This window comes from Ustilago hordei (genome assembly GCF_900519145.1).
Source record: "Ustilago hordei strain Uho2 genome assembly, contig: UHO2_contig_16, whole genome shotgun sequence".
NCBI classification, from domain to species: Eukaryota; Fungi; Basidiomycota; class Ustilaginomycetes; order Ustilaginales; family Ustilaginaceae; genus Ustilago; species Ustilago hordei.
Genome location: NW_024545273.1, coordinates 70,385 through 95,600, shown reverse-complemented (window position 1 = coordinate 95,600; position 25,216 = coordinate 70,385). Strand labels below are relative to the sequence as shown.

Below are 25,216 nucleotides of genomic sequence, written 5' to 3'. Positions count from 1 at the left end.
TAAGAGGCACGGCCGGTCGAGCGCCGCGTGAGAGCGAGGCGGAATGCGCGTGAGAACGAGGTACAAAAGAGAACGAAACGTGAGAAGCATGAACAAGCGTGAGAAAGGTAAGGGAGGGACGGAAGGGTGAACTTGACGAGAGGGAGGAGAGAAGATGATGGAGAAGAAGCAACGAGAGCGACAGGAGATGAGCAATATCAAGTGACACGACTCAGGTCACGTGCCTTCGCCCACCATTGAAACGAGCGCACGTGCCATTCGCACGACTCTCAGTGTTGTTCGGGCTGGTGTGCTCGGAAGTCGGGTGTTGGTGTAGAGGAAAAATGAAGAAAAAGAAAAAAGAAAAAAAGAAAAAAAGAAAAAAAGAAAAAACAATGAATAAAAAGAAAGGAAAGGAAAAGTCGCCGACTTTCTGTCCGTGCGTTGTTGAAAATGCCGAAGGAAGAGACACAGAAAACAAGGTTGGAAACGGCGACAAGCGTGACGACAACTCAGCTTTCCACCACCATTACCGACCGATCGACTCTCATATATACCTTGACAACACCCTTGGAGATGCCCGTCGAGACAAGCCTTTAACCAGCTCCACGCAAGTGGAGTTGCCCATTGGCTTCATGAAGACGCAGCTGAGCAGCACACTGCTCTCACTGACCTGCATGCACGCATCTTGATCCCACCTCAAACATCGTCAAATGATACCATAGCTTCGAGCCCATCATGGCGCCCTCACTCACTCCGCAGGAGGTAGCCGAGCTCCAGCAGACCGAGATCGAAGCTATCGAATCCATCCTTGACCAAGATTTTACAAGAGTCGAGCAGAAAGCATGGAAGGGTGCTGCCACTACACAGCTACACGAGTTTCAGGTCGTCGTACGTCCCGATGAGGAGCGGTTGAAAGCGCTGGTTTGTGCCTACGTCGTGTTTCGTCTGCCCAAGAACTACCCTCTCGTCACACCAACTATCGTTGTTAAGCAGAACGATGGCCGACACAAAGGTTTGTCGACAGATCACATCAACAAGCTCGGCGATGAGCTCAACCGAAAAGCCAAGTCGCTGTTGGGCGCCGAAATGATCTGGGAGCTAATCACGGCAGGGCAGGACTTCATCAGCATCAACAATACAGTCCCTAAGGAAGTCAAGGATGGCGCACCGTCGCTCAGCTTGGAAGAGGAGATGCAGAAACGTGCCAAGGAACAACAGGAACGTCAACGAGCAGAACGGCAGCAGGAGATCCTCCGAAGACAGCACGCCGAGACCGTACGTTCCGAGCAGCTCGCTCAGCTCATTCAGGAGGAAGCCAACAAGAAGGCTGCTTTGCTCAAGCAAGAGAAGGAACGCAAGCGGGAAAGCAGCTACTTTGGTCAACATGGTCCTCTCAGCCCCAACAAAAGCGCAGGCAGCTCTGTTTCTCCCTCTGAAGCTGAAACGGCAGCAGCTGATGTTTCTCGCATCGAGACTCTCCTCGAGCCCATCGAACACAATGGCAGAGTAACTTCGGTGCTTCGTGTTGGCCCTATTCTCAGTAGCGCTGGTCTAGCAACACGTCATCTGGCCGAGCCTGCACACGATCCTCCCACCGACTCGCGTGCACCCTCTCATTCCTGGATCATTGAGCACTACCTCGTTACTTCGCCTCACTATGCTTACTCGGCTGGGAAACGCAAGGTGGAAGAGGTCGAGTTCGAGTTCGACAAGCTTGTCAAAGTGCGCGAGCCTGGTCTCATCAACGTGCTTGCCAGTGCCGTCACCCGTGTCACCGATCCGCAGGGCTGGAAGCTGAGCGTTGTCATTGAACGCACTGACGGCCTCTGTCTGCGAGACCTTCTCGAGCAGTGCGACTCGTTGCCGTGGAAGCGTGTCCGTCACTACCTTCTAGCCTTGCTGAAGACGGTCGACTCACTTCACACACGCAATCTCGTCCACCGCGGCATCCATACCGACGCAATTTATGTCGAGGGTCGAACACCTGCTGGCGTTGCTCCTATCGTTCGTCTTGCCGGTGCTTGCTACGCTCGACGCTTGAAAGACATGCACAAATCTAACCCGCTCAACGACCTCGTCGGCCCACTGGAAGATGAAGCACCACCCGATGCGTGGAAGGCGCCTGAGTCCATCGACCAGCCGTTGTCTTACAGCCGCAAACGTGACATTTGGGATCTTGGTGTTTGCGCCTGCCAGATGCTCTTCGGATTGGACTGTCCAATTGAATATGACGTGCCAGAGCATCTAATTCGCAGTAACAATGCGCTCGCTCCACATGTACAGGCTTTCTTGCTGCTCATGCTGGATCGATCGTCCAAGAAGCGACCCACTGCTGCCGCCCTCGTCTCTCGTCTCGAAGAGTTAATTCTGTACGAAGACACGGAGCTGTCGGAGAGTTCAAATACCAAGATACCTGCACAAACAGCTACACCCGCTGCTGGTACCGCTGCAAAAGCCATCAAGGCTGCTTCTCGTCCCGGTACGGCTCGACAGCAGAGCGATCCTGCAGGCATGAGCCTTACTTCGCCTAGTGGAAAGATCGGCACTCCTCTCGACGCCGAAGGCTTCCAGGGCTTTGGGTCATTGTGGCCCTTCCGTGCATCTTCGGGCCCGGGAGCACCACCAGCAGCCACCACTTCTCGCTATCTCTCCGACTTCGAAGAGGTCGAATTTCTGGGTAAAGGCGCTTTTGGTAGTGTAGTCAAAGCACGCAACCGTCTCGATGGCCGCTTCTATGCTGTCAAGAAGATTAAGCTGTCCAGTTCGCCTGACGAAGACGAGAGGACGCTGCGGGAGATTTCAGCGTTGAGTCGACTTGACCATCCACACATCGTGCGATACTCGACTTGCTGGATCGAAGAGACTCACTTGCCTATCGCTGGCTTAGCAGGTAGCGACACCGATGGCTTCACGTCTGGTCGAACGCTGGAAACCAACACTACCAGCAAGACACATGCGTCTGGGCCGAACCTCTCCATGTCTGCATTTGGCCACGGCTTTCAACGGCCTGACGATGCAAAGAAGCCGACGAATCGAAGAGATGACTCATTCCGGGCTGTTCCCGACTTTGATGACGAAGATGACGACGACGCTCTCGCTTCAGGTGCTAGCTCGTCACGTCTGACAGGGAGCTACAGCGACATTCGCTTTGCCGAGGATGGTGACGACAGCAACGACCTGCACAATAGTATTCTTTCTAGCCGGCCAAAGGCAGAGACGTCGTTCAAAGGTGGACTGCTGGCACTGCGCACGCCTTCCGATGGCAGTGACGACGACGACGACAATTCGAATCAAGACGACGAGGATGGTGACTCGGACGAATCGAGCTCAGATGACGACGACAGTTTCGGTGGCGACGACGATGACTTCAGTCGAATTCCTCTATCGTCGCGCCGGGCATCTCGTGCCGGTCGATCCGTCTCGAGAAGCGTCAGTGTGGCACGTCCCCCCGGTACTATTGCCGTACAACGTGTTCTCTACATCCAAATGGAGTTTGTCGAGAATCGAACACTACGCGAGGCCATCGAGAAGGGGTTGACGGAGGATGAAGCATGGCGCATTCTTCGTCAAATGGTGGAAGCACTCGCTCACATCAGCAGTCTTGGCATTATCCATCGCGATCTCAAACCTTCGAATGTGTTGATGTACGCCAATGGCGATGTCAAGATTGGCGACTTCGGTCTGGCGACAAACGCACTTCAGATTGCGGATGGCAATGCTGGAAATTTAGGTGGTACGGCGGAAATGGCCGAGAGCACCGATCTCACCGGCGATTTGGGGACATTCCTCTACACAGCGCCAGAGCTCCGCGCCAAAGGTGGAGTCAAGTACAACTTCAAGGTTGACATCTACTCACTGGGGGTCATCTTTTTCGAGATGCTGGCCAGTCAGCGTGTGTATCGCACAGGTATGGAACGTATCCTGCTCATTCGCGAGCTGCGAGATCCCAGCGTTGGTTTGCCAGCGGTCTGGCCGCACAGCAAACTCGAAAAGCAGACAGCACTCATTCGACAGATGCTCGATCACGATCCTGAACGTCGCCCCTCTCCACTTGAAATCCTCAAGAGCGATCTGCTACCACCAAAGATGGAGGATGAGTACATCGAAGAGTGTTTGCGCTTGATGGCCAATCCGACGAGTGCATACAACCATCAGCTCATGGATGCGCTCTTCAGTCGAACTGCCGCTGATCTCGTTCGTGACTTTACCTTTGATACTGGAGCAGAGAGGGATCGTGACACGTCATTGACAACTGTGGTCTGCGATCTGATTCGCAAAGCTGCACGCAGACATGGTGCTGTCGAGTTCACTGCGCCACTCATTGTGCCGCCGAACGGGTTGTACACGGCCAACGAAAAGATCGTGCAGATGCTTGACCGTACCGGACGGGTCGTGCATCTGCCCTACGATCTGACGGTGCCGTTTGCGCGTGTCTTTGCTCGCAGCAGCAATCAGCGTTTCAAGCGATACGAGATTAGCAATGTCTACCGAGAAAACGTTGTAGCTGGAGGCCAGCCTCGAGCTGTGTTGGCTGCTTCATTCGACATTGTCTCGCCGGAGAAGTCGGCTGCGGCTGAAGCTGAAGCCTTGGCTCTGGTGGAAGAGGTGCTTGACGAGATCCCGGGTGTGGCAAGCGAGAATTGGGTCATTCACATCAACCACGAGGTGATGCTCTCGATGATTCTGGAGAGAATACCTGCAAAGCATCATACGGCTGTGCTCGGCGTTGTTGCCTTGCTCGCTGGGTCCAAGACGATGCAAAGTGCAAGAACGCAGCTGTTGCAGCTGGGTCTGCCACGTTCGACGATCGAAGAGTTGGAAGCATTCAATCTCAACGATGAGGTTGGAGCGGTGCATCGTCGACTAGAGCGACTGTTCCCGCTGGATCAGAGGACAAGGCTGGCGAAGGCAGTATCGCAGATTCAAGACGTTGTGGCGACGGCAAGATTCTTTGGCGTTCAGCGCAAATTTCTGTTTTCGCCACTGCTGGCACAGTCGAATAGCTTGTACAAGGGAGGTGTGCTGTTCACTGTCGTACGAGCTGGCAAGCGTCGTGATGTGGTGGCAGCTGGTGGACGATACGACTCGCTGCTCAAACACTTTGCCAATCCTTCGACGGCTTCATCTGCACCTCTGCATGGTGTCGGTGTTCAGATGGCGGTCGGCAAGTTGACGCTGGGGCTGTCCAAGTATCAGGAAGTACAAGTGGCCAAGCTTCTCTCTAGAACGGAAGAAGAACGCAGCTTTGGTCTCTACACGCCACGACGATGCGATGTCTACGTTGCCTCAACCCCTGGATTGCTCGAAACGCGAATGGAGATCTGCCGCGAGCTGTGGGCACACAACATCGCCGCCGACTTGCAGTACGAGCACGCGACCTACGACACACCCGAATCGGCAGCGGCGACGTGTCGAGCCGAGGGCATCTTGTTGTTGGTGTTCGCGAAAGCGCGATCACCGGTGCTCAAGGTGAAGGTGGTACTGCAACGCGCTGAATACGAAGTGGCGAGACACGAACTAATTGGATTTGTTCAGGATCGCATTGCGAAGCAGAGAAGTGTCGATGTGCAAGTGGCTGCTGGCTCAGCAGGGTCTGGGTCGGCTGTCTCGGCAAGGTTCGGCCAAGCGGGATTCGAAGCAGGATCGATGCGAGCCGCCACCGCAGCTTCTGGTGCTCCCGGCTCACTTGGAGGGTTGCATCATCATCACCACCACCATCACCCGCACGGTGGATTCTCACGAATGTATAGCGGCAACGAAGTGATGCCTTCGGCAACCATCGCTGTGCGCGAACGCGAGATGCTATTACCTGAACGGCCCATCGAGCGATCCAAGAAGGGCGACAAATGGCAACAAAACCGTCCGAAACCTTCCTCGCGTCAACTCGTCCTCGATAAAGCCTCCCGTCAAGTCTCGAAGTTTGCAGATCAACTTCAGTCAGGCAACGTCCCCATTCTCGCAGTCGATTTCACGGGGGCAAACTTTGATAGGCTAGCTGCAGCTCTCACTGCTTGTTTGGGTAGCCATGGCGAACGTACTGGCTACAGCTACCCCAATGGCGAAGGCGGGGATGGGGAGGATGAAGGAGCATACATGTTTCGAGCTTTCTTGGAAACGCTTTCTGCGGATGAAAGGGAGTATGCGAGATTGATCAAAGGCAGAGCGATCGCATTTGCTTTTCCCGATGCGAGTAATTCGGCGGGGAATACGGTGGGTTGTGGAAGAGTGTTTTTGTATTCGTTGAGGGAAGATCGGACTGCGCTGATCGGGTGTGGTCGCTGAGAGACGACTCGCACTATTTTGTTGTTTTGCTATGAACCGAAATGGTTATCTAGTTGCGTCACTGTACGAGGTCAGGCTGCAATAGCGGCTGTGCAAAGGTCTGTGTGTGCGGCAGCTGATGTAGTGAGCGACGGCGGTGTGATCAGAAGGTCGACTCGGCGCCAAAACTAAGACTTGCTGAGAGGCCTGAGGCAACATTCACGGTCAAGTCGATGTCTTGCCTTGATTCACCTGGCCTCTCCCATCCGCTCGCTTCTGGTCTCTTCTTGACGTAATCAGGCCTTTCTACTATTCTGCCAATCAGTCAAGAACAATGAAGAAGGAGAGCAAGGGTAAGGAGAAGAGATGTTGCATCCGCACGATCATGCCGGCGGGAAGGTTTATATGCTAAAGAGGACGATCCAGCACGACCCTGAAAATGATCGGGCAGAACAGATCGTAGCTGAGATCGAACAAAAGGGGGTATCAAAGTTTTTGCGTTTTTAAAAACGCGGGTTTTTTGAAGAGCGCGTTTTTCCAAATAAACGCAAAAGCTTACATAAGCTGCGCAAAGGGGAAAAAAAAAAAAAAAAAAAAAAAAAAACCGCGTTTTTAAAAACGCAGCTCAGGAGACGCTATTGTGAAAACGCGGAACGGTTATCACTCCACATCTCTCTCCTCTCATCACTCTCGTCGCACTTTTGCTCACTCCCTCTTCCTTGCGCTCATTCAACATGACCTCCTCCACTGATGATTCTCGTGACATCTCTGCAGAGTTGTTATGCCAGTCCACTACACGATCTGACAGGCACTCTCTCTTCTGCTGTTCAATACAACTCTTCTCACCACCATATGAAACATTACATTGTGTGAAGAGGAAAGCAAGATATAAGCAAGCAATGGGTGATAGCGACGAGAGCAGGACAAGTATCATATGCTCACTGTTAGGTTACGTCTCTTATCGGCCGTATAATTCATGTTTCATATGTTACTGTTAGGTTACACCTCCTTTCGGCCGTATGATTCATGCTTCCTATGCTTACTTTTAGGTTACGTATTTTATCGGCCGTATGATTTCATCGCGTTTTTGGAAACCCGCTTTTCCTTGGGGGGTTCAAATTCCCTCCAAAAACGCGCTTTTCAAAAAACCTGCGTTTTTAAAAACGCAAAAACTTTGATACCCCCTTTTGTTCGATCTGGTCGAACATCGGGCAGCGCCGATAGGAGAGAGGAATCGGGTACAACTACGTCCCACTCGTTGTTGCACATTGTCATTAGGATGCACTCACACTTGGGTATGTGCCACACATTTGTATATATACTTAGCAGGGAGCTCGAGGCTCCCGCCACATTCTTTTCGTATGTCAATATAGTATAGTGTTTCGCTCTTTAGCTTGAACACCGTACTGTGACTGATATCTCCCGATCATCGCCGTCGAGTGACTCCTTATTTCCACATTATATCGCTTGGGCTGCCAGCACGACCCGTCGGTTAGGACATTTCACTCCAGCCATCCTTGCATTTATTCCTGATTTTTATTTTTATTTTTCTGTGGAGCGGGGAGCGGGGAGCAGGGAGTATGCTGTTCAGCCTGCAACCATCAAACTGATTGGGTGGGAACGGCTGATAGTTGCAGTGTGGGAAGGAGCACCGTGCAGCTCGTAGCTCCCAATCACGGTTTGGGATGCTGACAGTGGGAGGAGACTGGATCGGCAGTCGTTCCGCAGAGAAAGGCTGGGTGATGTGTGATGTGCGATGTTCTGGATCGTTACTTCACTGACTTGTCCCCACTCAAATCCATGCAGAGCCAGTCCAGTGCGCGAATGAGAAGCGTCGGTCGGCTCCCTTCTCCGTCTCATGGTCTCCACATCACTCGAAAGTCGTGGGATGGATCCACGCCGATCTCGTCTCGAGCGAGCGAAAGAAGATCGGAGGGAAGGAGGAGATATATTCCATCCGATGCACCGCCTTTCAGCTCGAAATTATCATCTTTATTTTTAGTGTCGCTGATGGTTGATGTTTTGACCCCCTCTTCGCACTTTCTTGTGGTGGTATATGCATTGTGCAGGGGGTTGCACAACATAACAGTACCGCAGAGTGCGAGTGAAATGAGTTGATCGATGGTCCCAATCCCAAGTGTGCGTGTGTGTGTGAAAAGCAAAGACGCAGTTGGCGGGTTTTGTGGCACTTGAGTGGGTGTGAATGTTGTTCTTTCCATATATAACCCAACCCCCCCCCCCCCCCCTACCATCCCTCAAGAAGAAACCATCATCATCATCACCTCCTCACCACCCAACGACCTTGTTTCGTCTCGGAGGCTATCCAAGACAAGATGCCACGTCTATCTCTTCCACTGCTCTTCGCAGTCCTACTCTCCACCCTCTTCCTCCTCGCCTCAGCCGAACCCATCCGACTCTCCTCTCCCAACCACGAACACCACATAGGCACAACGGTCCCTCACATTCCCGCCCACCTTGCATCCCGCTCTTCCTCTCGCATTCCCTCTTCCCCCCGGAAACTTGAGAAACGACGTCACCTTCAGAAAAACAAAACAAAACCCAACTCGCCTTCTTCCACAGAGATCTCGGATGGAAAACTAACCTACTACTCCGGCTCTCAACTTCTCAACCCCGCCTGCCCCGGAGCACCCGCTCCAAAAGATGGCAGTATGATTGCTGCTATCAGCTTCGACTCTCCTTTCAAGTGCGGAGATAGGATCAGGATCCAAGATGGTCGGGGGAAGGAGGTGGTTGTTACAGCGGTGGATAGGTGTGCAGGGTGTAAACGTCATTCGATTGATGTCACTAAGGGAGTGTTTAGTCTTTTTAGCCCGTTGGACAAAGGCGTTTTGGAGGGAATGAAGCTTAGCAAGGCATAGAGCGAGGTCAAGTCGAGGTAAACATGAGCCAAGATGAACAAGTTGTGGCTAGGGAGGAGGGGGGTTAGTAAGAATGTATAGACGATAAAAAATGTTTTCGGTTCAGTTTCCATTGTCATGGTTCCTTGTTTTGTCTCTCGTACTCTTTCAAGGTATCGATCGTAGACAGATCAGATAGTTTTCTCCTTACCCTCGTCATCGTTTGTGAGAGTTTGGGTTTGATGTGAGTAGTGTTTCTGAGACCAAGTCAGAGTCCAGCGGCGAGACGGGGGCTGCACGTGACATGGCGTTGCGCATCTGAGCTTACCTCGCTGACCGGAAATCTAACATGGCTTTCGTATCGTTTCTGTATCGTCCGACTGAGCCTCATCTGTACGGCCGTGTGAGTCAGGCTGAGATGTCAGAAAACGCGCTTTGACCATCCAACCTTTACAACACACCTTACTCAAACTCATCTGTTTGTCATCCTCTCTCTCACCTTGCATCTGTACGTTCGACAGCTTACAGTCCCTGAGCTCGCATTCAAGCTCGTCTCGTTCAAGGAGGGAAACGGCGGGAATGACAAACGCGCGTCTCCTCGCTTCAGGCTCAAGCTCTCAGCTTCGATCCCTGTCAATCATCCCATCCACTCGCTTTTTGCACCGACTACGAGCAACACCAGCATTCAAAACACCCCATCAACCGACGCTGAAGCCACCGATCCCATCCAGCTCCCTCCATTGTCGCTCACCAATACCAATACCAATACCAATACCACCAGCACTAACCACCATCCGTCAACTCTGCACAAGACCATCAGCCATGCTCTCGAAACCCTCAACAGCATTCACACCCTCCTCTACCTCAGGAACAGCATTTCCCGAGCTTTCACCCCTCATCAACCCATCCTCCACCCAAACCCTCACCCAGCTTCTTTCGGATAACCACGTCACACATCACTGCTTCTTCAACTCTCTAGGGATGCATAATCATTCATCGCACCAGCTCATCGCTGATTTCACCCTTGGAGCTAACCCTGCTCAGCTCAGCGCTCACTACGAGTATCAGAAATCGCATTATTTGAACAAGTTCAATTTGCACGATCGGACTAAGTTTGGTCCGAACATCCCTAATGCTGACGTCGCGCACAGTGATAAAGATAAACAACCTATCGAACCGATCAACGAGAGCAATTGGAAAGATCACCTGGGCAATTCTCGGTATTACTGGGCTTACCTCCATTTCTTCGATTCCTTTGTCGAAAAAATGGGGGCAAGAGAAGCACTGGAAGAATTGGTGTTTAGTAAAGAAGCGAACGAGGGGGAAGTGAAGATGATAACAAGATTCTACGGCGGAGTGCTCCACGCGCTAATTCACGTCGGATATGGGTTGGAAACGGGGATGAAAGGAATGGTCAGTGAGGGATTGGCTATGGCCTCCGTAACAGCCGCTTCGCACTCTTGGCTTTTCGACCATAAATGGCTCACCTCTACTCGCTCCAAACAGGCTGGACAGCAAGATCTGTTTTCGCTAGTAGCCGAACTCCAAAGAGATCCCAGGGTCAGTCCGGACAGTTTGAAGCTGAGGGATGAGGAAAGTTCACTACCGGACAAACCCTTCCTTCCGGGTGGAAGCGGCGAGGGGGTGATATGGGAATACGTCGATCGATGGCAAGCTCTGACGGAGGGAAATAAGGAAGGTGAAGAGAGAGCAGTAGGAGAATTAGCAGTGCTTGGAGGACTGCTGTTAGGTGCGGTACCCAAGAGTGAGAAAGGGAATTGGTTTAGGCATGATTTTTTCCTGTGAGTTCTCTTTACACCTTGAAGTGATCATGGGCTTCTTTGATGGTGTGCGGTTTTGAATACTGATATTGATGCTCTTTCCTCGCCTTTCCGATGATTTATATGCGCTTTTGCAACTGCTAAACGATCTCTTTTACGCTCAACTTGTTCAACATCCTGCCTGCACCCGAACTTTCGCCTTTCAACGCCATCCTCTGCAACTCGATCTGCTACCGCTTCCGGGTCTGCCTCCGAACGCTCACGCCACGTCAACTCGAATCGCTCGCCACTCATCCCTGTCTCCGCCTGTCTCCGCCTTGCTCCACGTCACACGCGCCACGCACTCCGTCTCGCTCTCGCTCTCGTTCACTATCTTTCCCGGCATCCGCTCCCGTTTCCGCCTCGCCTCCCTCGCTCCCGCTCGATCGGTGCGACGGAATCGTAGAATGCACCTGAACAACGCCCATGTATTCACACCGCTCTACCTATCCCTTTTCGCCTCCTCTCCCTCTTCTCTTCGCCTTCGACCCATCTTCCTCCGCGCCTTACTCGCCCAATTTATGTATTACTACATCTCCCGAGGTCGCCCCCTGCTTTCCCTCTCGAACTTGGCCTCTACCGACCCTCTTTCTTGGGGACCGATGTTGGAGGTAGCGAGGGAAAACGTCGATGAACATGTGCCGAAAGCAGTGCGTACGCTGTACGTCTACCATCAACGACATGGACATTTGCTGCCGGAAGTGGTGCAATCGGGCCTGGTAATAGGAAAAGAGACGGATTCGGTGGAAACGCTGTTCCAAAGGACTGCAGAGCAATTGATTCGGATGCACAGAGGAGAGTTGAAACCGAGCAAGTACGCTGATGAACAAAGTAGCAGAAGGGGGGAGAGCGTCGGGGCTCATCAAGAGTTTTGGTCGTTTGAAGAGTTTTACTGATTCAACGCACCCTTGGACTCCCGCGATATGGTGTTGATGGCCGAATCTGCTTTCGTTGATGTTTGGTTGCGCGGAATTCGTTGTTCTTGGTACCATGTACTTTTTGCGCTGCTTGCTTTTCGAATGTGGTTGTTTGCGATCGATGTTGTGCAAGCCAGCGCAGATTTGGACAGGTGTCATGCGCTAATCTGCTCGGCATCCACAGAGGCTAGCCAAGGTGTGTCTCTCCGACCTCTAGCGACGTCTTCAAGAAAGCATCGTCCACGATACCGAAGAACTGCTTCTCGATCCAAATCTTGCTTCCTGCTGGGTCGACCTTGGAAGAACGCAATCCTGAACGAGGTCCATGGCTGCATTTCTACCGAATCTTGCTTCGCAACAAGTCCTCAAACGAAAGGCTTGGCACGATGGACAGGTTCAAGAAGCTTCACATTGCAGCACCGATTGGGAGCGCCCGCTGTTCACAAAATCACGACCTGGAGCGCGCTTCTGTCGGCACTCATTTCCCAATCACTGAACAGACAGGAAGAATGCGTTCTAGTCAACACTGACCATGCATCAACCAAAACAGTAAATCGACCGAGGTTGCAAGCCGCACACACCAATCAACAGCGCATACAATCAACGGCAAAGCACCAGATAAGATCGAGATTGCATTAGCCACCACAGCGGAGCCAAAAGATCTGCGAAGCAACCAGATCACATTCTGCCCACGAGCACACAGGCAAAACGGCTAAAAATGCTGCAAAACATATGCCTCCATCAGCCCAAACCCAACCGAGTGCAGTTCACTGCGCCAAGACTCGACTCGGCACGACAGAGCGAAGGCGATTAAGCCTTCAAAGGGTCGTGGCCCCAATCTACACCAACCGCCAAAAGGATGAAAGGAATCAGTCTGTGTCAGCTATCGGATTGCCAACGGTTTGTCCCAAGAGGGGGAGTTGCGGACCACGACTAAAAGCAGGCCAAGATGCCACGGCTAGATGAGGGAAGCGGGTATAAAGGAAAATAAAAATAAAAAATAGAAGTGTATGCCCCAGTTGCAGAAAAGTAAAGAAACAGAACGGTTGTGCCTCCGATGAAGCCGAAAGCTTGCGCCAAAGGATGCAGAGAGTGCGCCTGTGGTTGATTGCTGGAGAGACGGCCCGCGCCGTGGTTGGCGGTGTTGTGTGCGTGCCAAGTGCAGACTGATGTAGAAGGGCGCTCATTCAGCTCGGTTGCAAGGATGTGAGCGACGATTAGCGCCCAAAAGACGACGAAGGGCGAGCCAGTGGTGTGAGGCGAAGATTTGAAGCGTTTGCGGAAGCGCTTTCGGCTGTTAGCGTTGCGATTCGCAAAGACCGCCGATGCGAAGAGGTCGTGTGTGAGTGGTTTCGATGCTCGCAAGCGCTTTTTGGAGGCGGGAGGATGCAGTGCGATCCAGCGGCGCGTGCAAAGAGGGCGGAGCGGCCTTCACTTTCCGAACCTCTTGTGCGACCTCCGTTGAGAATGCGTCTGCTGTTCGCTGTCCGTTTGGGTGCGCTGCGTTGCGATCCGTTATGGTATCCAAAAAGAAGCTAACAAGGTGCCAAAAGATGAAAAACTTGGTTCAACCAGCGCTCACATCCTCCATCAGCTCATCATCTTCCATCTCCGTATCCCCCAGCTTATCCACCAAACCGGTATCTAAATCCTTCACCAGCCCCTCACTCTCGCCCGCATCCAATCCCAAGACCTCTGCTAGCAAGCTTGCAACACGCATCTTTTCCCGCTCGGTACTCTCGATCAGCTCCAATGCTTCATCGTTGAGTGCTGGATCGGGGGTTTTAGATAGTAGGAGGGAGAGTTTGAGACTTTCGGACAGCAGTGTTAGGTTCTGCACTGCTCGAACCTACACATTTCACCCAATAAACAAAGAAGGGGGTTTGGGGTTAGTAGGAGCGCAAAGACAGAGGTGGGATAAAAGGGGCGTGGTGAGATACGAACCATAATATCAGCCCTAGCTTCACTTTGAAATCCTTCTTGAGCTAGTCGGTGCTTGTCTTTGTCCGCCACCTAGATCACCACCCACAAACACAACCGAATCAACATGAGCATTACATCCCTCTCCTTGAAACAACCTGCACGGTGGTGAGGGGGGTTGACTTACACCAGCTAGCATCACCAATTCTTTATAAGAACCAAGTAAAGTCTCAATCTCGCCATCGATCGTCTTATTAACACTCTCCTCCAACCCATCTAAATACGCCTTTGATGACTGAGCAGCGCTACTGCTGGAGGTAGTGGAGGATGCGGCTAGGGTGGATGCGGTGGTGGAGGCTGTACCTATACGACCTAGGTTTAGAGCTGTGGGTAGGGGTGCGTCTGATTTAAACTGGGGTTGGGTGGATGACGATGATGAGGAAGGGTCATCTACATGTGTTGGAAGGAGGGGCGGTTGGAGGTGTCAGAATACGAATCTTGCTCAGGGGTTTTGGCGGCTGTGCGATATGAGCGTGTGTTGGTTGGTGGTTTGGATTGGTCGTTGAGCTCGAGTTCTGCTGTAGACAACACGTTTGCCCCTCGTAACGGGCGCTTTTAAGGCTTCCACTTTGTGTTTTGGGCAGCTTCAGAGCGCTCCAATGCAGTAGATTCCATATCGAGCTGCAAAGAAGACAGGCTAACCTTGATACAATACCTGTTCTCCCACATCCCTCTCGGGGGCAAGATTCATCTTCAACCGAAAACTCCAATCCACCATCGAAACGAAAAGGGGAAAAAAAAGGAAAGCACATCTCGGGAACATTCGGGGCAAGGGTACTCACTCTTCAAACTCTTATAGCTCTTGGTTTTCTTCAATTCCTCTTCACCCTTTTTCTCCTTCAAATGTCTCTCCTGTGCCAAATGTCTCTTGTTATAGCTCACAACTTTGCGCATGTGTTTGATATCCTCTTCGGTATACTTGTCCTTCTTCTTGTCGGGGTTCCGTTTGAGAATATCGACGATTTTAGTACCAGAGTTGTGTCCAACAGTTTCGCCGGAGTCGCCGTTCTTCCAACCGGAAGAGATCGAGTCGGAGGATTTGAGCCACTTCTCAAGCTCGCTGGCGGACATGTTTACGAGATCGTTGAACTCTTTAATTACCTCTGCGTCCTGTTTGACCATTCTGGGCGAGATTCGGATGGGTTGGTGGAAGTGTACGGTCTTGGTGGTGAAGGCGGTGCAGTCGGAGTGATTAGTGGTGATCTTGGTGGGGTTGGTGATGAGGGAAGGTGAAGGACGGAGTTGAACAGAATTGACAGAAGGGGCGGCGGGAAGAAAGTGGAGGCGGATCTTGCTAGCGGCGATGAAGATCAGTCACTAACACCGACAAGACATCACCACCTTGACCCTGACCTCTCCAAAGAATCTGTGGGAGTTGCGTTTTGGTGCCGAAAGCGATAACGAAGCGAGGCGAGGTGAATGTCGTGAGTGACGGAAGTGAGACAGTCATCTCTTTCGCCAACCTCGCTTCTCTCCGCAGTTGCTCACGGCGACTTTGAATCGGGAGATTCAAGGCCAATCATTACTACGAATCGGCTAGATTAGCGCAGGGAGAAAGGGTCTTGTTGTAAAATAAGCAGCTGGTGTACAGACCTTGGTTGGTGGTTCGGGTTCCCATATATAAACCCTTCTTCCCCTTGCCACCCTCACCAGCTCTGTTCGCACTTGCCACACCATCGCCTCGAGCCCATTCGCAAAGCCAGAAGGAAAGCAAAAATGGCACCTCCAAGCATCAACCTCACCCACGCATTCACTCTCAAACTCCGTATCGAGGCAGGTTTCGATATTCCTGGAACTCCCCTGGGCGATCGATGTAAGTGCCAAGCCTTCTTATCCCATCATCCTCCCTCACTAACACCTGTTTAACATCCTTTGTTGTGGCTGGATAGCCTATATCCCAGTAACAGACGGATCTCTAACCGGGCAAGGCATAGCGGCAAAAGTAACTCCAGGTGGCGATTATGCCATTCTTAAAGACGGTTGGGGGAAATTGGATGTTCGTGTTCATGCGGTTACTGAGGATAAGGAAGTGATTTATATCCACTATTATGGACAGTTGGAGATTACGCCCGCTGTTGGGAAGAGTAAGTCTCCACGAATACCATATTCGTAATCTTTTGGGATATATGCTGACGATGCATTCATTCCGGATGGGACAGTTTTGGGCGGTGAGCCACAAGCCAAGTCGACAAACTTTGATGACGGATATCTGCTCGTAAGTCACCCGATCCAAGCACAAGTGTCTAGTGGAGGAAAGCGGGAGAGAAGCTGACCGGTGCATGTTGTGCTGATGTGGACAGACTACACCGGTATTAGAAGCTCCAGCAAACTCGAAGCATGCTTGGGTCAACCGTACCATTTTTGTCGGGAAAGGAAAGTTGGAGGTTGGAAATGGTGGGGCTGTTACTGTCGGTAAGTTGAAACTCTCACCCCCCTCATCCCCCTCGCGCTTTGTTCGATATGTAAGCAGGAAGAGTGATGCTGACGAACAAGTAATGCCGGTTCCGCTTCGGGATAGTGTATGAGATCTTCAAAGCCAAGTAAACCCGGGCTTTAGGCATACTGTAGCACAGATCGAAGCGAATTGAGCTATGTTGTTGCGTTTCGCATCAAGGTTACGCTATCGAAGCACGAGGATGAAGATCTGGAATGAGACCTATGCACTAGCAGCAGCGGCGCCATTGGGGCTTCCATCGAGAACGAACTGCCAAAAGGAAGGATCGAAGTTGAGCAATTCGTCCAGTAGTTGTGAATCTGACATTGGGATCTGCCCCGTTCCCGCACCCGACGTAACACTTCGGACGCCGGCAGCAGCTGCGGAAGTTGGCATCTCCTGGAAGGAGGATGGTAAACGTGCTTCCCACCACATAGGCTCGCTCGTCGTCGGCTCATCTGCCACCCCTGCTGCAGTGCACGTTGGTGGGTAAGGCTCTCGATTGAACGGCACCAGATGGGAGTGCCAGTTGAGGTTGCTCGCGCTGTGATTTGAAGCCCTGGCAGTGTTTGCATCCCATGCCATCCCCACAGGCGAAGTATGACTTGCATTACTGTTCGGACTCGTTGCACTAGAAACAGAAGCACTTGCAGCGGATAACAATGCCAATCCTTCCGCCGCATTCTGCATCTGCCCCGCCCCTTCCTGCTGCTGTTGCGTTTGCAACTCCTCCATCTCCCATGCATCCTCCATCTCCCATGCATCCTCCATCTCCCATGCATCCTCAATTTCTTCTTCCCCTCCCCACCGCGTAAACCCCTTAATAGTTTGTGAAGCAGAAGGGGCGGGATCAATCCCAGTACTAGGCATAGCCTTATTCATTATCCTCGCCGTCCGCCTTGCTGCTATGTGATCCGATAACTGACTAACCGCTCCAAATATAGTTATCATATCCCTCCGCAACACATCCGTCCCAACTCCAGCAAACAGCGTCTCCCGAAACCCATGCGATTGGCGACGATGCGATCGGATCAGCGGAATCGCAAGATTCACCGCCGCCTGTAAGCAAGCTTGACAAGTCCAGCCTGCATAAAAGTGCGAGCTGGACTGAGCCTGTAGCGTGCGTATCAGGGGAATCGAGCGGATGCATCGTTGAACGTTTTCCAACGCTGCAGCTTCCATTTCCGCCAAGAAGGTAGACGGAAGCCAAGCAACGTGGGTCTGTTGAACGTGATCCATCGAACGTTGTTTGAGATGCGCTAGGAAGTTTTGGTTTACCATTGTTGAAGGGTGATCGTATTCACTTGCTTCTTCCTTGGCTGCGTCATGCAACGATTGTAGGCGGTCCGAGAGCAACAACCACGCTCTGCACAAGATGGAAGTCATATAGAAATTGGCATGGTTGAGCATCAACACTGTCGCCATTTCCTTTCCCTTGACAGGATCTGCCGAGGTGACTTCCGCATTGAGGATTCGATCGAAGCCAACACCGACCCGCGGAAGGAGAGTGGTGTGCCATTGTTCGAGTCGGGCTAGGATGGAGCGTGTTGAACGGGCCATTTCTCGCATTTCTTCTTTGGTGACCTTTGCGAGCGATTCGGGGTTGAGCAGTTTGGCTTCGGTTTTCGAGGCTAGTTGGACGATCGAGGGGAGCTCGTTGGAGATGGAACATGAGATGCGATGGTAGGTGCGGACGAGGTGACGTTCAAAATCGGATTTGGTACGCGATGCGAAGAATCTTGCCGTTCCCTGCGGCCCATCTTGTAGGGGTTTTTGAGATTGGGCAGCAACAATGCGCGCAACAAACTGGTCGGACTGCGGCCAAGCGGAAAGCGGTGGTAATTGACCAACATGCCTCATATGCGCCTGTCCCAGGTTAAAGGAGAGGACTGGGAGATGCGCTTTCTCTTTCCTACAATGGAAAGCTAACCACTTGGCCGACATTGCCGTTTCCATCATCAACAATCTCCTCCTTTCCACCTGTTGTTCGCTTAAGCCTAGCCAAGAAGGCCGCAACTCATTATCGAATTCGGCTATCATACTGCAACTCACTGCTCTCTCGGTATATCTCGCCATAAGCGCGTTCTTGCCTAGACAGCGGAAGTAAAAAGAAATGTTGAGCATAAGTTGGATCATGTCGCATCTCTCGGCCTCACTGCTAGCCGAATGTAAAGCTGGCATTGAGTCGACCATGCTAATCGCCTCCTTGATCAGCTTTGTATGGAGGGATCGGATGGGCACTGCGAACTGTATGGTTCGTTTGTGATTATCCGAGAGAAAAAGAGCTGAGCAAGCCACTAGAGTTAGCACTTGGACCGCGAAAACTTGGGCAATAGATTCAGTTGTGTAGGCGTGTTTCCATCGAGCGACAAATCGAGGGGCTTCGACACAGGTCATGAGCCAATCTGCTTCGACGAAGAGGTAGTGCATCATGAGGTGGGTGTCGATGAGTGGGGGGAGGAGGGTGCGGAGATGGTGCCATCGTGTGCGGGATTCGAGGCAAGGGGGGTCGCTTTCGCCGGGGAGGTCTTGGGTTGGGTCGAGATTGTATTCGTGCGTTGTTGAGGTGGATGAGGAGGGTGATGAGGATGATGAGGGTGATGAGGGTGATGAGGCAGGAGGCGGAAGACGGCGGTGAAGAAGCTCTTCTAAGCGGGAAAGGGTTTGCCTGATACGGTGCATTTCTTGGCTGATTTCATGGTCGGGATTGCCTACAGCAGCGGTGAGCGAGGTTGAGTGGGAGCGAGAAGAACAAGGCACTGCTTCCGTGCGTCGCCTCTTGGACTGTGAGCCGCCGTTGAGCCTGCTCTCCGAGTCTAGACCCGTATCAGCCAAGGAGGGCATCGAGATGGAAACAGGCAACGATCTCGACTGAGCCATGGCTGTCGGCGTCACTGTTCCCGATCCTGATCCTGCGGCTACTACTACTACTGCTGCTGCTGCTTCTGATGATGATTTTGCTGTCGGAGCGGCTGCGTTGGGATCAGCGCACTGACTCGCTGTTCCTCGCAATACGCACGAGGAACAAGGCCTGGCATGGTCGCACTTGGATTTGCGAGTCCGACAAGGGAAACAGCTGACTTTTGTGCGTTTCGGTAGGGGTTGATGCGATGGCCAAGGCGATGCTGGTGTCGAGCGCGATTCTGCCCTTGCATCCCTTGCTGTCTCTGCTAACCATCCGTTCATTCTTGCCTCGTCGATATCGAGGAGAGAAAGGCGATGATAGTGGAGACGGAGGAGCCGATATGGCTGACGATAGTCGTGGGAACTTGCGCAGCCACAAAACCCAAGTTTCCGAACCTCCACTTTGCTACTATCTGCGCAGTGGAATGTATGCAGATGTAGAGAGAGCAGTGTGGCAGAGAGAGCAGTGTGGCAGAGAGATATTGGTGCGATGCAGAAAGGGAAAAGTGCTTCGGCTTATCCGATAGGAGCAACAGAAAAGCAAAACCTGGCTTTCCAATTCAGCCGCGGGAATCGGCTCATCCGCGGGTCTTTACTCAAACCCACTTTACAAATTTCATTCTTCACCTTTTTCCTTTTTTTTTTTTTTTTTTTTTTTTTTTTTTTTTTTTTTTTTTTTTTTTTTTTTTTTTTTTTTTTTCTTTCCTTTCTGTTGTAAAATTCCTTTGCCCTTTTCTCACTCAACTTTCGGTCTCTCTTCCGATCGATTTCACATCCATCTCCGTCGGAAGGAGCAGCACCGATGATCATGGCAGGTCTCGATCTGGATCAGCTCCAGGCTGAACTCGAGCTGAAGCGATCGGCTCTCGCGGATAGTATTCTTTCCAAACTCCCTGGCCTAAGCGCACCGCAGCAAGAGAGTGCGAGTAACTCTCGTCCACGACAAGCCAACCTCGGACTGGGAGCTACTCCAAAGCAACAGCCTAACGATGATGCCAGTAGCAATCGTAGAACAAGAAATGCAGCAGATTTGCGATTGAAAGGTGCATTGGCGAGCAAGAGGAAACGATGGCAGGATGACGAGTTGGTTCCACAAAGGAATGGTGGTGCGGAGAGTGAGGAGGAGCAAGCGAGTAGGGCGGATGCTATTGGTTCTAGTAGCAAGAAGGCGAGACAGAATGGCAGTGCGAATGGGATAGGCGGAGGGAAGAAAGATCCATTCGCAGCCAAAGGCATCGAGGCTCAAAAAGCGGCTCAAAATCAACCACGGATTGTCGTTGTGGATGGGGAACAAGTGGATCTTAGCAAGCTTAGCAAGACTCAGAGAAAGAAGATCAACAAGCAGCTCAAAGCTCAGGAGCGTCTCAGTACCACTCCTTCCGAGCAGGACAAGCGAGCAGCAACGACACCAACGAAATCCAACTCCGCACAATCGCCAACCAGAATCGCAAGCAACAGCAGCACAAGCGTAACAGGACCAGCAGTGGCAGGAATGACAGCACTCCAAGCTCAAATGCTATCCAAACTCTCCGGCTCACGTTTTCGTACTATAAACGAAAAACTCTACACCACAGCCTCGGAAGAAGCTGTAAAGATGATCGATGCTCAACCGCACATGTTTGACGAGTATCACCAGGGATTCCGCGAGCAAGTTCGGGGTTGGCCGAAGAACCCACTCGATCGCATCGTCGAGTTGTTCCATCCTGCCTCTGCTTCTACTACCAAGGGTAAGGGCAAAGCGAAATCTTCACCAGCCACGACGAGCACTAGCAAATACACAAAAGCTATCAAAGCTCGCTTCACACCCGGAGCTCTCGTTGTTGACTTTGGCGCAGGTGAAGGCGGTCTAGCAAAGAAGCTCATCGCCAAAGGAGGAGGAGAGAAAGTGTTATGCTACGACCTGATCAACACTTCCGACGGTTGGGTAAGAAAGCAGGACTCGGCTTCCATCGGCGGTCTTCCTCTGCCTGGCTACTTCAACTCTTCTGATCCGCTAGGGTTGACCCTTGCGCCAGAAGCAAGTGCGGATGGCCAAGCAGATGTAGCAGTCTTCTGTCTCTCGCTCATGGGCACCAATTGGATCCATATGCTGCTCGAAGCAAAGCGAGTGCTTAGAACAGGAGGAGAATTGATTGTGGCAGAGGTAAGCAGTCGATTTGATGGCGCCTTTGATCGATTTGTTGCCATAGTGAAAGCGCTCGGGTTTGGATTGGAGGTGATGGATAGTAAGAATACTCATTTCGTCTTGTTCGAGTTTATCAAATTGACGCTGGGTGAACATGAGAAGATGCTGAAAGAGGTAGAAGGGGGAGCAAAGTTGCAAGGATTGGGCGAGGGGGAGGTCAAGAGCCTCGGCTTGCACCAGTTGGCAGAGTTTGGCAAGGGTCTGTTGAAGCCTTGTATTTACAAACGTCGCTGAAGACCTTGCATCTCATATCGATCCCCTATCAAGGTGTGAAGCTATGAAAGAGAGACTGATGCATATGAATGATATTGAATATGAATGATATTGAATATGAATGCTACAAGAATGAATCCATGATCTGCTTATTGTTCCTTCTTCAAACATGAATGTGTACGATGAATGTGTACGATGAATGTGTACGATGAATGTGTTACGATGTTTAGTGCTACTTGTTCAGTTCGCCAGCAATCGCCTCTCTCACCTCATTCAATCGCCACAATCTGCCTGTACCTTGATTATTGCCCACTCTCACATACTCTTTCCCGCCTTCGCCCAGAACCACCAAGAAGCCGGGTGCGATCGTCCTCAGTGCATCGATGGCAGTTCTACACTCCTTTGTACTCATCTGAATCTTGACACTCTTGCCCAACTTTGCCAGCAACTCTTGCATCGGGATGGTGGGCGATCGGGTAACGCCATTCGAGCTTAGGGTTGTGCCGTTGGAGAAGAGCATGAACAGGATTGAGGACAGTTCCGGAAGACGAGAGATGAGAGCGCGTTGAGAGAGTACTTGCATCGGCGTTAGATGTGAGGAGGAGGGGTGAAGAGAATTGATCGAGGGTAGCGAGGAGGTGCGGCGCAGGCTTTCTTTCGCTGCGATGCGCTCTCTGAGACTGAGGCCTGCAGTGCATTGAGCTTGGGGTGTCGAAGGGGCAACAACGGCAGCCTTGCTGGTGAATCTCACTGGTTTGTGCGGAGTGCTGGGTGATTGGAGTAAACATTTCTCTCGAGGTCGGTGGGGGGTGGCCGGTGGAGCGGTGAGGGAAGGGAGGGTGGCCGGTGGGATAGGATGCACTGTACGAGCGTCGTTCAGTGGGAAGTCGGGGTGCCATGTTCTTATTTCGCTGCCTTCCCGTGGCATTTCTCCTTCCACTACATGCACCGCAGAAGGGGCAGCACGCAGAGAAGGAATAGACTTGGAACTTCGCACGATAGTATGCGATACTTCATCGATGAGCAATGCTTTTCCTTCCCTACGTTGCAGTTGCGGTCCAACTTCCAGATCTTCCTCTTCTTCCTCGGAAAGAAGCTCGGATGGATCAAGATGGAAGATACGCTTGTTGCCCGGTTTGTGGCCACCAGAACGAGTGGCTGATGGAGTCAACAGTCCGCCTACTCCCATGATTGCTTCTCGCGGTAGGGCATTCTCAGCGTCGTGCTCTTCGTCATCGCTATCTACTGATGCAACGCCCAAACCTACCGTACCCCTGCGAGACGGCGTTGCAGGCTCTTGCGCAGTGGCACCGTGAGTGACAGGAGGAGGGACAGATATGCCCTTCTCATCCAACCACAACTGATGATACCTCGCACACCTTTCCCTCAGTCTCCTTCCCACCTCAGCCTTCCTCGTCTCTAACCCATTGTTCCACATTGCAACCACCGACATGCCCTCCCTCGCCTTCTCTCTAGCCATCGAACCCAATCCCGTACTACTCCTCACCTTGGGCGAATTCGGCGTCGGAGAAAGAGCTCTACCCTTTCCTCTCCTCTGCGGCGATGCAAGTAGAGGCGAACTGGCAAACTGTCCCTTTGAGCCCCTCGAAAGGCTCGGAGAGGGAGGAGGGGTGGTAAATCGACTACTAGGCAGCTTCGGTGTCCCTTCCACCGACTCATCGAATGCTGCATCTGAAGCGAGCATCGGAGAAGCTTGTACTTCCACTCCTCCGAAGCCTACTTGAGGTGGTGGAGTGCAAGCTCGGACTGTCCTTTTGATCTCCAACTCTATTCCAATGCCCCAGTCCAAAGCTCTGCGCCCTGTACGAGGATTGATTGAGCGTGTTTTGGAGATGATAAACCCGAGTCCTCGCACCTCCTCCTCTTCTTCAGCTCGGTTTTGCGAGCGTTGGAAATCAAGCCAGACGCTGGCGAGACGTCCAAGTTCGGTAGGTCCGAGACGACGACCGCCTGATCTCTCTACGAGAGGGCGAAGGGCGGTGTAGGAGATCAGGTTGGGTAGACGCACTGTTTTATTCAGTTTGCGTTCGGTGCCGTTGCGCGAGGAGCGAGTACGGTCCATGTCGGATTCCTCGTCGGAAGAAGAGGAGGAAGAGCAAGATTGAAGAGTAGAACTCGCCGCTCCAGCAGTGGCAAGGTGGACGACAAGTGCGTGTTCCAAGGCCATGTGCAGAGTGAGGATGCTCGAGTAGAACGAAGGAAGCGCAAGGTCAGTCGAAAGGGTATGCTTTGGTTCTGGCAACTCGACTTCTGACGCTTTCGTTTCAGATTCGATTTCTGTGTGCGTCAAGCTGTTGCTCGGCAGAGCAGCAACCTCCCGTTCAACTTCCTTTCTTTGTACGAGCTGAGGCCCACTTGAAGAAGAAGGAACGCTCGCTCCTCTAAACACAGCCGCAGCATTCGCTGTGGCCATCGGCGGCAAAGCCTGCCCTTTCGCTCTCTCCCTGACACTCCTTGGCGTAATGACGGCTTCTTCATCTTCTTCGATGTCTTGCGCTACAATTCGTCTCAGCGCTTGCTCCCTCGCACTCCCACCCTGAGCTCGTGCTAGGAGAGGACTCTTACTCGGACTGCCCAGCACCACCCTCGTGCCCTTGGATCGACCTGGTGTGAGGACTAGTCCATCTTCTTCCTCTGTCCCTGGCAGTTCTGGTTCGCCGGTGATGAGTTGTCGCGGTGTGCTATCGTTCAGTGCATTGCGAGGCGTCTTTGTGGGAGAGGTGGACTTGGGCGGAGTCGTAAGCTTTCGTTTTGTCGGAGAGGAGGTCGCGGGTGTAGCGACAGAGGCAGCTTTGGAAGGCGATTTGGGTAGCATGAGAAACATCTTGTTCCTATCCGGATCTGTACGAACAGAGATACGCGATGTTGTAGTCGGTTCGAGAAGTGGCGATGCAAAGCGAGTAGCACGATTGCCTGGTGTGCAAGGTGGTGTACCCAGCAAATTTACAGATTTCGCTTCTGTTGCTTGAGGAGGTGGTGGGATGCGAGTCGGTGAAGATTGAAGCTCAGCCATGATGCGATCCACTTCGCCTTCTTCTGGCGTGCGTAGGCGACTTCGTATTTGTCGCCGTGCTGTGGGCTTCTTTGGTGTCATTGGCTTCGCCGCCGTCGATGCACAAGTTGGAGCCGCAGGGAGCTCAGCGGCGGCTGCAACATCGTCCAGCTTCGCCGACTTTGCTGCTGATTGCTGTGTGATAGGGACGGAGGTGGCATCTTCGGTAGTGGAAGGTTTGGCAGCTTTAGCAGACCTGCTGCTTTTACTGCGGCTGATAGAAGCTTTGGATGCAGAAAAGTGCGCTGCGATGCCTCGATTCGGCGCCATGATGGCAAGTGACGGCGAGAGAATCAGGCTCGCTCCTTCCCTTTGCGAATCAGATGAAAGTGAGCGTAGAGCGCTCGATCCAGCCGAGGATGAAAACACTGTCTATGTAGGTGAAGAGAGAAAAAGTCCGTTGAGCAGATCAAGGGGAAGATGTGCTGCTGAGTTGGAAGACCTGAGGTGATGGCAGCGGACGGTGACGAAGCGGAATCGTACAAAGCGTCGGATAGGTTGCACAAAAGCGAAAGATGCCGAGTGCGTGTAGAAACTGACACAACCTTCTTGGACCCTGAATAGTGATTTTTCGATATAATGTTATCAA

General features: G+C 52.1%; 8 protein-coding genes across 8 annotated transcripts; 5 read left to right on the top strand and 3 right to left on the bottom strand.

Annotated features, from left to right (window-relative positions):
• Nucleotides 1-717: 717 nt before the first annotated feature.
• On the top strand, nucleotides 718-6,264 carry UHO2_05907 (uncharacterized protein; the record flags this gene model as incomplete). Its single annotated transcript, XM_041557621.1, has 1 exon — nucleotides 718-6,264. One exon carries the CDS (start codon nucleotides 718-720, stop codon nucleotides 6,262-6,264), a length of 5,547 nt encoding a protein of 1,848 aa, XP_041413555.1.
• A 2,312-nt stretch (nucleotides 6,265-8,576) lies between these two features.
• Nucleotides 8,577-9,122, top strand: UHO2_05906 (uncharacterized protein; the record flags this gene model as incomplete). The annotated part of the gene is made up of 1 exon (XM_041557620.1): nucleotides 8,577-9,122. The coding sequence occupies one exon, from the start codon at nucleotides 8,577-8,579 to the stop codon at nucleotides 9,120-9,122; it is 546 nt and encodes a 181-aa protein (XP_041413554.1).
• Nucleotides 9,123-9,923: 801 nt separating this feature from the next.
• UHO2_05905 (uncharacterized protein) lies at nucleotides 9,924-11,817 on the top strand (the record flags this gene model as incomplete). Its single annotated transcript, XM_041557619.1, has 2 exons — nucleotides 9,924-10,903; nucleotides 11,328-11,817. 2 exons carry the CDS (start codon nucleotides 9,924-9,926, stop codon nucleotides 11,815-11,817), a joined length of 1,470 nt encoding a protein of 489 aa, XP_041413553.1.
• A 1,588-nt stretch (nucleotides 11,818-13,405) lies between these two features.
• UHO2_05904 (uncharacterized protein) lies at nucleotides 13,406-14,940 on the bottom strand (the record flags this gene model as incomplete). The annotated part of the gene is made up of 4 exons (XM_041557618.1): nucleotides 13,406-13,687; nucleotides 13,783-13,851; nucleotides 13,946-14,208; nucleotides 14,601-14,940. 4 exons carry the CDS (start codon nucleotides 14,938-14,940, stop codon nucleotides 13,406-13,408), a joined length of 954 nt encoding a protein of 317 aa, XP_041413552.1.
• Nucleotides 14,941-15,534: 594 nt separating this feature from the next.
• UHO2_05903 (uncharacterized protein) lies at nucleotides 15,535-16,362 on the top strand (the record flags this gene model as incomplete). The annotated part of the gene is made up of 5 exons (XM_041557617.1): nucleotides 15,535-15,631; nucleotides 15,708-15,902; nucleotides 15,978-16,033; nucleotides 16,119-16,230; nucleotides 16,337-16,362. The coding sequence occupies 5 exons, from the start codon at nucleotides 15,535-15,537 to the stop codon at nucleotides 16,360-16,362; spliced, it is 486 nt and encodes a 161-aa protein (XP_041413551.1).
• A 112-nt stretch (nucleotides 16,363-16,474) lies between these two features.
• Nucleotides 16,475-19,438, bottom strand: UHO2_05902 (uncharacterized protein; the record flags this gene model as incomplete). Its single annotated transcript, XM_041557616.1, has 1 exon — nucleotides 16,475-19,438. One exon carries the CDS (start codon nucleotides 19,436-19,438, stop codon nucleotides 16,475-16,477), a length of 2,964 nt encoding a protein of 987 aa, XP_041413550.1.
• A 526-nt stretch (nucleotides 19,439-19,964) lies between these two features.
• On the top strand, nucleotides 19,965-21,575 carry UHO2_05901 (uncharacterized protein; the record flags this gene model as incomplete). The annotated part of the gene is made up of 1 exon (XM_041557615.1): nucleotides 19,965-21,575. One exon carries the CDS (start codon nucleotides 19,965-19,967, stop codon nucleotides 21,573-21,575), a length of 1,611 nt encoding a protein of 536 aa, XP_041413549.1.
• Nucleotides 21,576-21,786: 211 nt separating this feature from the next.
• UHO2_05900 (uncharacterized protein) lies at nucleotides 21,787-24,897 on the bottom strand (the record flags this gene model as incomplete). Its single annotated transcript, XM_041557614.1, has 1 exon — nucleotides 21,787-24,897. The coding sequence occupies one exon, from the start codon at nucleotides 24,895-24,897 to the stop codon at nucleotides 21,787-21,789; it is 3,111 nt and encodes a 1,036-aa protein (XP_041413548.1).
• Between the last annotated feature and the right edge of the window lie 319 nt (nucleotides 24,898-25,216).